Consider the following 13,660-nt stretch of genomic DNA (forward strand, 5'->3'; position numbering starts at 1 on the left):
TAGTTTCCCTCATCTTTATTTGAGTCTTTTTCTAAGTTTTCCAGCCCTTCTCCAAAGGACCTTTACTCTACTCCACCTTTCATCCTCTACTCTCATCTGTTTACTCTGACAAGTTAGGGACCAAGGTCCACGGAAGGGCCTAGCACACAAGCTAATTCAATCCCCAACTTCATACTCCATTCCACTCCCCACACCATCTCTGCACTCTGAACTCCGCTTTTCTGAAGGTCACCGTTCTGACATCCGATGTTGATGATGAGGACTGTAGTCAGAAAATCACACACAAAACAAACTAACGCACAATCCTCTCAGATTCCACGGAACTTGTTTATGGGCTTTGCCTCCTAGAACAGTGGGTGCTCTGGTTGTTTGTGGGGTGGTATGTATAGCAATCCTTCAAAGAGAAACCCAGAGATGTATGGGTGTGGGTTTTGAGGAGGAGGGCTAGTTGGAATATAGAAGATAGGGTTTTTTTTTTTAAGAGTATAGACAAGCACTACCTTGCTAATCGTAGCACAAGATAGGTTTGAGAACGACAAGATGACAAGGTTCCCAGTGATAGCAGGCTCCTGATGCACAGACTGTAGTGCTCAGAAGGACTCTAATTGAAAGGGATGACAATGATTTTTGAAAGTGATGAGTGACAATAACTGCAATTAACAGTGGGAAGTATGTATTGTGACCACACTAGATCACAAGTAGCAGTAAGAAGTGGACTTGAGATTAGAGAAAAAGTCTGGATTATGATTTCCTGTTTTTACAAGGTAAAATACAGGGGTTTATATAGTAAAAAAAAGGTAGACTATGCACAGTATACTATAGCTGTGCAAAGAGAATGAGAAAGAACATGAAGGAAGGAATGTACACTGACAAATCCTGCATAGGTAGTACAGGATAAGATTGTCAGAATAAGGAAAAGAAAGAGATAGAACAACAAATATTGTGTAAATAATATCACAGGTTTGTACAGCCATAAAACAAAGTCCAATAGCAGAAAAAGAGCAAGAAAATCATGATGTCATGGGAAGATGCAGTGAAAAAAGGGCAAGGCGAAAAAATATCAGTAGCAACACAGTTCTTTTATTGTTAGTCAGGCATTCTAAAAAATATGTGTCCATAAAAATGATTCAAAAATCAAAAATAATTGCACTGAAAATGAATGTTCTGCTGAAAAAAAGGAACTGGAGCCACCGGTCCAAACAAGTGAGTCCCAGGCAGCATATGGTAAGTGTAGCTATAGCAAAGATGATAGACAAAGGATAGATGTACCCAAGTGAATGGGACAGTGATGTACATTGGCAATGCAAGGAAATGAACCTTCTCCAGCTCAAAAACTACCCACCCACACTCTAACCAGGCAAGACAAGTGACCAATGATTTAATAGTGGAAGATGGCAGATCAACATCATGAAATTGGACCTGTTGCCCAATTTGGACTGGCTGCCGGGGCTTTGCTGATATTAAAAGTGGCATGTGGTAGTCAACGGATTGGCAACAGAAGCAGATGGAAAGTGGTGACATCAGGTATGGTGGACGAGCAAGAAAGACAAGTAGGAGGAGGGTGGAGGTGACAAAGCAGTGGACTAGAATAGGTAGCCAGAAACAACTGTCAGGTGAGAATAAAAAGGAGGGTATATGGTGGGGCTAAGTAAAGGAAAAAGGGTAGGGGGAAATAACATAAGCAAGGACACAATGTGTAGCCAGTGGCAACGCAAAAATTTGCCAAAATGCCAAAATGCCAAAAGTATTGAACAAAAAACAAAGGTTAGTGCAACTTGATTGCCTAATAGAGTAGTGCTGATCAGCCACAAGTTCAAAAAAGGCAATTTTAATTACTATTCCATGTGGCACTGTGCCTGTGTGGCGCAAAGGCAAGTCTTTTCAATATTTGCTTTATTATTGACATCTGTCCATGCTACCAGTCATTTTTGATGCATGACACTGAGTCCTATTGTTCCTCCTCCAACAGCAGCAGTGAGATGGCCAAGTTGGTGGGTAGAGTTAGTGAAGTTGAGGGCAAGGATGAGGCTGAAGAGGAGGATGAAAAAGACAAAGAAAAAGACAATGCAGATGGCTCCCTCTTCCCCTGTCCCTCCCTTGGTTCCTCCAAGCTCCCTTCAGAGCTATTCCATCTCCCTGTCCATCTCCGGCCCTGGTACTGACCACCAATACTCCCCCTCCCCACTTTCCTGCATCCATGGCCTTGACCTCCCAAGCAAATTTGGTTGAATCTATCAACTTGGTCCAGATTGGCAAACTGTTAGTGTTGAACAAGATCAAAAAAGAACTCGCCCAGAACTTCTTACCGATCTTGTTTCAACCCAAACACAGCTCAACCTCATTGAACAAGACCAGGCACAGTGTAACAACCAAAGTTTTGATACTCTAGTGCACAATTCAGACAAGCAAGTGTGAGGGAAGTAGGAGTGGATAAACCCCTTAAGATAGGACTGAGTTAGTTGTGGGTAAACAACAGGAGGACTCACTGAGGAGTCCCCTTGATTTATTGAGTTGTTTATACAATTACAGGCTATTTGCACATATGTACTATACAGTTGGTAAAAGCAGTGGCTGATACTGTCATAGGGCACAGCCTGTGTGACAAGCTCCATCACATGAGAGAGTTGTATCTAAAAATAGAAGGGCAGTGCAGCGCGAGAAAGTGAAAGTTTGAACAAAAGGAAAATGTTGCATGGCACAAGTGTGTGAAAAATGAGAAAGAAGATTAAATTGGAGATCGAAAGTCAAGAGTCTGAAAATTGAGTATTGTAACACACAGTTTCTGGCTACATGCCAGAAGCTGGAGGAGCATCTAGGCCAGATGCAGGCAGAAAGAAACACTGTGTTACAATAACACAATTTTTGGACCTTTAAATTTCATTCTCCTCTTCAACTTTCTTTTGTAGTTTTCACACCCTGTGTTATGTGGCACTTTCCATTATTGTTCAAACTCCACTTCTTGCGCTGCGCTGCCTTTTTCTTATTTTTAGATACAAGTATCTCACGCAGTGGAGCTGGTCACATGGGCTGTGCCCCATGACATCATCAACCACTGCCTTCATCAACTGTATAGTATATATGTACAAACAACCTGTAGTAGTATATGTTAGAATATACTCTGACATACCAATACTCCATAGGATAATACCTCTGATTTGTAAGCCAGCCCAGTATGCAGCAGCTATTCTGTGTAAGACGTCCGTGGTTGCATGTCATGTTTAAGATCCTACATTGTATAACCTTGGCCATATAGCTCAATTGGTAGAGCAGCTGGCATGTATCCAGAAGGTTCCAGGTTCAATCCCTGGTCTGGTCATTATCCAATTTTATCAGTATATATACCCCAATAGATCAAGGAGACTCCTCAGCGAGTCCTCCTGTTGTTCACCCACAATTAACTCGGTCCTATCCTAAGGGTAACCACTCCCCTCACTACATTTATAACTTTGTCTGAGTTGTGTGCCAGAGTAACAAACTCTTGGTCGTTACACACTGCAAATGCCCATTGCACTATCATCTCCCATGTGGTTGAGGAAACATGCAAGCAGCTGAGGGTTTTGACTAAGAAGAATAAGAAGTGGGGGACAGGAAAGATAAAGACTTGGTTTGTTACTCACCCAGCTATAAAGTCGCACTTTGACTGGGAAGAGGCCAAGCACAGCAGAAAGGCAAAGGAGAGGGCAGAAAAGGATGCTCAGAAAATTGTAGATGAGGCTGTCCATACTGCCTGCATTCACAAGAACACAGTGTTGAAGAACCTTGAGAAGCCCCTGCCATCCTACAAACAAAAGAACGACCTCATCACAGTTGCTGGGGCCCTGCAACTGTCACCACTTGGACAGTCAAGGAGCTCCTCACTAGGATCAAGGCATACCTGGATGAGGATGAGGAGCTGGCAGGCCAGTCTCACTTTGCTGGATTATTTGGCCATTATGCCCCAAACTCATTTTCCCCTGCAAGTGGGTCCAGCTCTTCTTCTGCCCTTTTTTCACCCCACTCTCCCGCTTTCCCCTCTGCGCAATATGTGGTGTCCTTGCATGTATATGACCCCCAGCTCCTCTCCTTTTTTACTCAGCAATACCCCTCCTTGTACATATCCTCCCATGCGCCCACCCTGAGTTCTTACACTACCAGGTCCAAATGACAAGCTTGGTATGATTTATTACAGTCCCAGTGCTTGTCGTGGCTACATGTGGTTGTAAATTTGTATATAATTCTCTATCAATATATGTGCTTTTCTCAGATTTTGCGTGATAAAAAAATGATATATCCTACTAAAAAATTTTACTACAATTCCTACTACTATCTAGGGACAAGCGAATTTTCTGCTCTTGATAGTGCCGAGCGGGATTCTAACACGGCTTCTGTGACCTCTCTGTGACAATGTGTTACTTTTGTGATGTCTGAATAGCCCCCATCCGAACTGACGGTTAACGACAGTATTTTACATTTTTCTGATGCCACTGGCACTGCCAGTGAGACTTACTAAGTATACGTTAGTGAGGATGACACGCGGGCGGGGACATCGGGACAGGAGATTTCCCACGTCCGTACATCAAGACTTTCAACCTGCGCCTGTGCCTTCCCTGGTAGGTCCCAATATCTTGAGGGTTTACAACCATGCCTAAACTCTCTACGTTACCCACATTTTTGTCGGCACTCGTCCTCACCGCCGTGGTCGTATCCGCTCACGAACATCATGATGAACTAAGCGAAGAAGAGGCTACAGCTCCAGTCGATACCATCTTATGGATCCACATGGGCCTGCAAGCACTTGTCTGGGGCATTTTATTTCCTGTTGGAATGGTTCTCGGAATCACACGAAGTCGCTGGCACGTTCCCCTCCAGGTATATGCGATATCCAATAATTATAATCTCTCTGGACTGAGTTCTTGTTTTTGTTCAGAGTGCCGGCTTTGCACTGACAATAGCAGGCATAGTGTTGGGTCACTCTCATAAAGGGCGTCAATTCCTGCCTTCCGCACACGGTGTCTTCGCAAATGTCCTGTTCATCCCAATATTTGCTCAACTACTGCTTGGGATCTATCTTAAGCTACACATACATGAGCGCACCATACGACCTTACGCTGTTATCGCACATGGCATTGTAGGAAAATCCTATCCCGTACTTGGATGGACCCAAATGTTGTTGGGTGTGATCGCCTTCAGAGGTTATTGTCGGGATCACTTGGGCCAATGTTTAGCTCACTATATTATGGTGCGCTAATCCAACCATCATCCGTTTCTTGGGCACAGAGATATTAACCGATACAAAAAATCAGGGAAGTGGGTTCGTTGCTTACGGTGTTATCATGGCGATCTTGCTTGTGGTGGGCGAGGCTTGGGTGAAACGAAGTGGTCGCAGCCCAGAATGGTGGGATTCGTGGGTTATCACTTTGTGGGTGAGTCGTGTCATAATAATGTTGATCGGGTTTTTCTGATATCTGGTTCAACAAAGGGTATTGGTACGCATATAATCGTGATCGTAAGAACTGTTATTGATCGACATATAGTTAACACTTTCACCGAACACCGTGGATCAACGTGGTCTGTCAAGGACATGCAGCATACGTGAGCATATAGCCTCATTCCAGAGAATTATTGGTTGACCGTCTAACATCAGCATCATTGGCATCGTATGTACGAGATACTCACTCGCATCAATCAACCAGTATTACTTAACGTGATTATGCTGTAGGGTGGACGGGAGGCATACTAGGGATATTTTTATCTCAAAATAATCAAGTAGATATACACTCCTACTTAGCTGCTTTCGCTCAGCTAAAGTCTTTTATCAGCGCAATGTGGTTCCCGGTTTGATGTGAGTATATGTTAAGGTACTTGTATTAGGATGTCGCTAAGTGATGACATTCTCACAGCATTATTTTGACTGGCTGGGCAATGTCGCAGCACGCTCAAGCTCTGGAAATATCCACGAAGGTACGGTATTCATCGCTTTCTGCATCGTTTGAAATGCCTAATTGCCCATTAAGGTTCATACAACTTTTGGATGCACGCTTATGCTCGCTGGATTTTCTCGCATAGTCGAAATCTGCTTTGTCCCGTCGAAATATTCAGATGCGTCCAACAGAGACGATCAAAGTGATAACACTCTTGCAGAATCTACTCCAGGTTATTCGTCAAGTGATGATGGGAAGATGGCTGCTGCCAGAGCTTTCCGTCACCTCCCACCTATCGTAAGTCCCAAATAATATCGTTATAAAGTATAGTCTAATATAGGACTTGCGTGTAGCTTCTCGTAGCGTCTGGGTAAGGGCTAAACCATGATTTCGACTTTGGCTTTGTTTCATATTTTCTTGCAGAATTTTGCTCATGTCCGCTACCGACGAGGCACTTGACTATGTACACGTCAATGGCATGGATCATGTCACTTATCTTCTGATTATGTTCAGGTCCGTCCTGTTATATGATTTTACACTGCCCACTCATGACCAGATGGCATCAGTCTTGCATTCGCGTTGTACACTCTCATCCTCACGTTGATCCGCCTATTCTCTACTACCGGAAGAAATGCCCAATCTTTCTCAACTACCGGTAACAACATTGAATTGGCCTCTCCTCGGAGCCCATCAAAATGGTACGCGCCTGTGCCGCGGGATGATACCACTACACATGTATTAGGACCCGATGAGGACGATTAAACATAGCCAAAGTTTTGTTGCCCGGTTGTTCGAGATGACTCAAACTAATAGACTAAATTGGGTCGTAGTGCCGAGTATAACATCAATATGTTTTATAATACAGTAACTTTTGTTGATGTACTGTCCTTATCGAGCGTGTTCTCCGTTTATTTGATCTTACTTAGATGTGGTTTCGAGTTTGAACGGGTCAAATTGCAAACTTTTCGTTGTCAGGTATGCATACGTATTAGTTAATGCTATATCTGGATACCTGAAGATAAGTTGGTTCCTTATGCACTGAGATCTACCATCACAGTGAGCTAATTGTCGACTGTTTGTTTCTCGCCAGTCTACCGTGACTATAGGTTGGCTATAAGGAGATCTTTCGACGGCTTTTGGGACGCGTACCCTATGTGTGCCGTCCTTCTAGGTGTTTACACTGAACCGGTATGACGAAGTACAGAAGCCAAAGTATATAAGTATAAGTACTGCTCTGTTCAGCTTGTCCAAACACTCTGTCAAACACTTCCCATTCCCCACACATATGTCTGGTGAGTTGGTGCAGTAATGGCGATACTTTCAATGGATTTAATCCTAAAGATCCATTGTAACTCTAGGTCAATCTGCTCTTATTTTTGGCGCAACTGGTTCCACTGGACGATGTCTTCTCAAGGAGGTCTTGTCTTCATCACACTTCACTCGTGTTGGAGAATTCGGCCGTAAAGTGACGCCAGCTGATCAGCTGGAGTCCGCTCCAGGCAGGCAGAAGCTTGAGCAGAAGACGATTGACTTTGAAAGGCTGGATCAGGCAGGTTTGAAGGATGGACATTGGGATGTTATATTTGTGACGTAGGTCGCTTTTTCTCTAATATAAGCATACATCGATCCCTGATAAACGTACCTTTAGGCTCGGGACTTCCAGAGCTGTCGCTGGCGCTGATTTTGAAAAAGTTGACAGGGAGTAAGTACCATCATTCTCCTGATATCTTATTACATTGCTACAATGCCAATTTCGCCAACAATTGCTTCCACAGATATGTTGTCAATGCAGTCAAAGAGGCCAAGTCGACTGACCCTAATCATTCTCAGCGCATAGTCTATCTATCGGTGCGTGGTTCAATCTAAGTGATGTCAAAGGCATCATGCTGAGTTTGATCCGTCGACAACTTAGGCTTCAGGCGCAAACTCATCGTCAACATTTTTGTATCCGAGGTACAAATCTTGATAATCCCCTGTTGTTGCATTGCTCACATGTGAAACGTGTAGGAGCAAGGGTTTGACCGAGCTTGCATTGGCTGGCTTGGGATATATGGACACCATTGTATTACGGCCTGTCTTACTAAAAGGTCGAACAGATGCACGAGTTGGAGAGATCGTTGCTGGGTAAGTAGTAAATAAATGAAATTGCTCGCTTCACATTTTCACCGTTGTTATGACTAGTTTTGTGACAGGTGCCCTGTCGCATTTTTCGTCGAATATGGAGATTCAGGTGCTTGTCTACCTCCACAAACGACCTCACAACTTGCACTAAACACACCCATCTTTGTAGGTGGCCCTACTTGCGAAAAGTATGCTCAATGCTGGTATATTGGGCTCTGCTGGATTACATACGGCGGTTGGAGCCCAGGAAGCGGGGAGAGATGGTGTATCTTTTACTGTTCTTGACAATAAGGGCGCAGTAGCACTTGGGAAGATGAACGTGAACAAATAACTCTAGATGGTATTTTTGAACTTCCTATGTTTCCCGTATCAATTTGTAATCTGGGGGATGGTAGTATAATGTTATTCCAAGTTCTGGGCAGGGGTAGTAGAATTCAGTATGTCAGAACATTGCATGTCAGATCCGGAAGTCATCGACTAGTCATCGCTTGGAAGCAAAGCCATTTTCACATGTGGCAATCTCGCAAATTTCGTCATATGTCCTCTTCGAATGCAATCGGCTTAGGGACGCGTACTCTTCTGCTCCACGACGCGTCAATGGGAACTTATCTGAATGCCAGTGCGGCATAGCCACCTGCGAACTTGAATAAGCGTGAATCTCAGTGAGACTGGTCTCACCAAAAGCAAAGCACCACCACGGTTTCCCATAACTAGAAATTACATCTTCCCACTCTACTCATGCCTGGTGAGTGGTATTAACGTTCACAAATTTGAAAAGCCCATCATCGTAGAAGGTCAATCCGCTCTCATTCTCGGCGCAACTGGTGCGGTTGGACAATATCTTCTCAAAGAGATCTTATCTTCTTCACACTTCACTCGTGTTGGCGAGTTTGGCCGCAGAGTAACCCCAGCTGATCAATTGGAGTCCGTTCCCGGAAAGCAAAAGCTAGAGCAGAAGACGCTTGATTTCGAAAAGCTGAATCAAGCAGGCTTGAAGGACGGCAAATGGGACGTTATTTTTGTGACGTATGTCGATGTTTTCCCCCCACATAGATGTCTTCATCTCTGAGAGTGGCATTTGTTTTAGTCTTGGCACGACGAGAGCTATTGCAGGAAGTGCCGCTAATTTTGAAAAAATTGATAGAGAGTAAGGACTGCGAGCCTTGTTGCGTTGCACTTTTTCACTGACGTTCGGGATACCTTGACAGATATGTTGTCAATGCGGTGAAAGAAGCCAAATCGAATGACCCAAACCATTCTCAGCGCATAGTGTATCTCTCAGTATGCATTTCCACATCCCATGATACTGCATACTAGTGCTAAGTTGATTCCCGGTGACTTAGTCAACAGGCGCCAACTCGTCCTCGCCATTTTTGTATCCCAAGTACGAATTTCCTTGATGGTTCTCTTGACTGGTCACTTACACCGAGCCGCACAGGAGTAAGGGTTTGACAGAACTAGCGTTAGCGGGGCTCGGATACAAAGACACCATTGTATTTCGACCTGCCTTACTGAGAGGCCGGCCAGGGGAACGCTTCGGGGAAACGCTTATTGGGTAAGCTGATGAACTTGATATTTGTTCTTCCCTCACTCTAAGGATCTCATCGCCGCTGCTAGCTATGTGACAGGTGCTCTATCGCACGTTTCGTCTAACGTGGAGATTCAGGTAAATGCCGCAATTCGCCTACAGCAACCCCTGTGACCTGTACTAATTCGCCCGTCTGACAGGTGCCCCTACTTGCGAAAAGCATACGCAATGCCGGCATATTGGGCTCTGCTGCGCTACCTGTTGCGGCTGAAGCGCAAAAGGCGGGTAGAGACGGCGCATCCTTTACTCTCCTGAACAATAAAGGCACGATGGCACTGGGGAATGTGGAGGTAAACGAGTAAAAAAGCCGCATGGGCTCAAGTTTCCTTCTTTGCCGCATACACCCCCTATGGACAACTACCTTATCAGAATTAGACCTGTGGCCTCATGGAACAATGCTATTCCCGATTTCTTTTTCGCTTTGGTCATTCTGTGTCACTGATAGGTCATGCGCAAAGTTTTATGAACGTAAGATCCCGAAGAACAGAAGATGGATGGGTGCCATCGAAGTAGTTGGCCGTAAAGGCTTTTTTTATCCATTACAGTTATGAGAAGCGATGAATAGGGGCCCAAAGACCAAGAACCATATAACAACAGATGGGGAATGATATGAGACATATAAATGGATTGGCATGCAAAATGGACAGCGTGAAAATATAATTGCAAGTTGGAGGAAGACTACATTAGTATATATAGATGCAGATAGGTTCGCATATGTGGGTTCTACCAAATAAGACATTAACAGACAAGACGAGTATACATGGCATACATAGTGCTTATAACAATTAAACAAGTTAATTACAGATAAATGTGAGAGATAACCCGTAGAAATCCTGCCAGGTGTTATCCAGTATTGGGTGTTCCGACTCGCGGTGGTGTATTTTGCCTGTCACGAGAAGACAGGGTAAACGAGAAGCGTTTCCGTTTTTGTGTGTCCGTGGTATATTCCGGGTCTGAACGCCGTGATTGATGGTGTCTTAAGGATGGGAAAAGACGCATGGACTGGGAGCGCTGATTTTCTGCTTGCCGATTTGACGCTCGACCTTCCATCCACATGGCAGGTATGATGGAATGGTCGAAGCCCGCGGAAAGAGGGGGGGTCTTCAGCGGGGGATCTACAGAAGCCAGATGATTGAGAGGCTGATCCGAATGAGATACGGAAGAGATAGAACACATACAAGCATTTGCAGGTTTACGCAAAGGGCGTACGAACTCGTACGTATCGGCGGAGGTTTTGGTTTCCATGTCCAGGAAAGACTTTCCCTGTAGACTATCTGGAAGTGCTGGCATCGGGGGTGCTTCCTCCTTAGCCACGTCCGTCGGTGACTGTGGCCCGCCTCCTCTGACTGCTTTTGGTAGCCTCAGACTTGCGTTTGACGCAGCACGACTGCGTGTTTTAGCTGCCGATACGCGACTGTGATGGCTGTCTCTTCGAACGAGTATTCTACCGCGACCACTGCGACGACTGCGGACAGACTTGTTATCGGATACCTGTAGATGTTGCGTGGAAGGCTTGTTGGGGATTAGGGTCGCTTTCTGGGCAACTACTCTCGCAGTGACCCCAATGACCTCACCCATATCGGTGCTGATATCCTCGTCAAGTCCATAGTCACCTTCAATGTCGCCATCCTCCTCATCGCTAAACTCAATCTCGTCGATCTCCTGCGCAATATTCTCTGCTTCTCTCCAGGCTTCCTCGAGCTCGTCCTCCAGAGCTTCAACCTTCTCCTTCGTCTTTCGTGTCTCCATGACTTGTCGCTCATAAGATTTGTTGAGTTTCCGCAGCGCGATACTGAGGGCGCTGGCCCAATGCCTATCCTGTACCTTCGATAACTGGGCCAGCTGATCCGCGACCCGCAGTAACTCCACTGTCAACCTATCACATGTAGCAGTAGCATCTGACAGTTGGGTGATGATACCACTTAGTGAACCAATTCCCCCATCCTTGTCCTTGTTATCAGTTGGTGGAGCTGTCACGAACGAGTTCAGTGCCTGAAGAAGCATGGTGCGACGATGGACTTGAAAGCGATACTGAGCTTGGGTGGTTGCTTTCAAAGCGCTCAAACGCTCAGTTTCGGTGACAATGGCTTCATCAAGGGATTCTATCGACAGAAGTCGAATGAACGATTCCTGAGCGGAAAGACGAATGGCTCTTGATACTATCTCCTGCAGTTCGGGTTGTGATAACGTCCATTGTGCAGCGTCTAGAGGAAGTCCTTTCCATGGTATAGGTACCGAATCAAAATTGATCTGGGGCGGTGGTGCGAGGGTGGCTGGTTTAGGGACATATTTGATTGTTGGGGAGGCTATTCGGGGCGGAAGGGGAGCTTGCACTGGTGATGAGGGTGAAATAGGAATGGCTTGAACGCCAATCTCTGCTGTAGTTGCGATATGAGAGGAAATGGTGACTGTGGGCGCAGACAAAGAGAGTGCTGTCGTGTCTGAGCTGGTTTCTTCTTGATGATGAGTGGGAGTTAGAGAAGGCGATAAGAACGGATTAGAGAAGGAAGGTGATGCAAGAGTCGAACTGTGAGGTGAAGTCGGTTCAAGAGATGAGGAAGTGCTGCTGATTTCGAGAGCATGCTTGGGGCGGTTCCGAACACGAGGGCCGTGGGGTAATGGAGGACGAGCTGGGCGATCACGTACCAGGGATGGTCTTCGACTGGAGTTCTCGTCAACGTCGAGGTCCATTAATTAGCAAAGATGGGGGCGATGGCAACAGCTAGTAAAGATACGATAGAATGAGAGACGACGCCGAGAGGAACTTGAACGGTGGCACAATGTCGGGCTGAAAGCGCCCAAATGCAGGTACGGCGCTGACAAGAATAACGTTGCCTGTACGGCAGCCCTGAATAAAATTAAACCAGGGATTAGTGTAACATGATGGCACCGGAGACTTTTCCGGTCGCATTGAGGAAATGGTACACACAGATCGAGGAATCTCGAGCACGTTAGCCTTAGTTGAAGAGCACGTCTGATTCGGGGGAAGAATGCAAATGCAATAACCACTTGTTTTGTCTGCTGCCGGAGGTATAGTCATTGGTTTCGGGTTTAATGTGGTTGTACATAAGATAAGGCTTGGAAATGGAAACTGACCAGCCTAGCTCTTCCTAGTTCTGATATAAGATACTATGTGAAACCGTTAGGGCGCGTCCGTGTGTCAATGTGCTGGAAATATTGTGCAGTGATGGGCCAAAGATGCTTTACGACCAGCGCTGAGACGATAGGTTGCCGGTCCCGCCCTGTGACTGCACCATCACGGACTTCCAAAACAGAACTCGGTCACATATTTCACATTTAGTGGGAAAATAATATTGCCAATATTACTACAATTATTCGTATTTCTGTTTTTGTGACAGGACAACGAAAGGTTGTATCGATCATACATAATGAAACTTAACGTTGTCGATGCGCTGGCTTTCTAGGGTCTCTATCGTTCCGTACAGCAGCGTGGCGCTTTCCACGCACCAGGGGCACCAGCATCTGACGAGCACGCTGAGGTCGGCCCTAAAAACATTTGTTTTTTTCTCTATGGATGATGCATTGATGCTCTCATTTGTTTTTTTTGCACGCATGTCCGATTTTGGCGCGTCATCCGCATCCCATATAGGGCTATATTCGGAACGTATAGCTGGCTCGTGGTGCTATGTTATTTTACTATCATGGCACACTGATCCCTGGGCACTTTCCAGTCTCACGAACTGCTTGCACTCACTGACCACATAAAGGGAAGAGCGAGGCACACGGAATCGAAGGAGCTACAAAGGGAGAAATACCGTGGGTACCTTTATCACTATCATCAGTTCGTGGCAAGCGCGGAGCTGACTTTTCCGCGACGGCACAAGCTTACAGAGAAATAGCCTTCGCCCATCGCTTTCAATACCGCCCTCCGTTAAATATTAAAAGACTCCTGTTTTTCATCATATACTGATGCTACCTGTCCCCTCGTTCTCCCCACTTCCCAGCCATCGCGGACATAATTATTACTACACCCCCGCTTGTCTCAGTAGGACACATCCCACTCAACACGTTGCACACAGAACCGAGCACT

General features: G+C 45.6%; 4 protein-coding genes across 4 annotated transcripts; 3 read left to right on the top strand and 1 right to left on the bottom strand.

The window, feature by feature from the left end:
* Nucleotides 1–4,432: 4,432 nt before the first annotated feature.
* On the top strand, nt 4,433–6,838 carry SERLADRAFT_473665 (uncharacterized protein; the record flags this gene model as incomplete). The annotated part of the gene is made up of 12 exons (XM_007321082.1): nt 4,433–4,848; nt 4,907–5,218; nt 5,283–5,409; nt 5,514–5,571; nt 5,624–5,640; nt 5,699–5,745; nt 5,799–5,821; nt 5,880–5,940; nt 5,994–6,197; nt 6,254–6,270; nt 6,324–6,413; nt 6,467–6,838. 12 exons carry the CDS (start codon nt 4,621–4,623, stop codon nt 6,660–6,662), a joined length of 1,380 nt encoding a protein of 459 aa, XP_007321144.1.
* A 111-nt stretch (nt 6,839–6,949) lies between these two features.
* On the top strand, nt 6,950–8,471 carry SERLADRAFT_451435 (uncharacterized protein; the record flags this gene model as incomplete). Its single annotated transcript, XM_007321083.1, has 8 exons — nt 6,950–7,192; nt 7,259–7,490; nt 7,549–7,602; nt 7,676–7,748; nt 7,813–7,853; nt 7,908–8,024; nt 8,082–8,130; nt 8,191–8,471. The coding sequence occupies 8 exons, from the start codon at nt 7,186–7,188 to the stop codon at nt 8,350–8,352; spliced, it is 735 nt and encodes a 244-aa protein (XP_007321145.1).
* Nucleotides 8,472–8,682: 211 nt separating this feature from the next.
* SERLADRAFT_396101 (uncharacterized protein) lies at nt 8,683–10,027 on the top strand (the record flags this gene model as incomplete). Its single annotated transcript, XM_007321084.1, has 8 exons — nt 8,683–8,766; nt 8,816–9,047; nt 9,109–9,168; nt 9,230–9,302; nt 9,365–9,405; nt 9,460–9,576; nt 9,639–9,687; nt 9,750–10,027. 8 exons carry the CDS (start codon nt 8,760–8,762, stop codon nt 9,909–9,911), a joined length of 741 nt encoding a protein of 246 aa, XP_007321146.1.
* Nucleotides 10,028–10,792: 765 nt separating this feature from the next.
* SERLADRAFT_473676 (uncharacterized protein) lies at nt 10,793–12,826 on the bottom strand (the record flags this gene model as incomplete). Its single annotated transcript, XM_007321085.1, has 3 exons — nt 10,793–12,457; nt 12,539–12,630; nt 12,706–12,826. A coding segment is annotated over one exon (1,506 nt), but the record flags the coding sequence as incomplete, so codon positions are not given.
* Between the last annotated feature and the right edge of the window lie 834 nt (nt 12,827–13,660).

This window comes from Serpula lacrymans (genome assembly GCF_000218685.1).
Source record: "Serpula lacrymans var. lacrymans S7.9 unplaced genomic scaffold SERLAscaffold_10, whole genome shotgun sequence".
Taxonomy (NCBI): Eukaryota; Fungi; Basidiomycota; class Agaricomycetes; order Boletales; family Serpulaceae; genus Serpula; species Serpula lacrymans.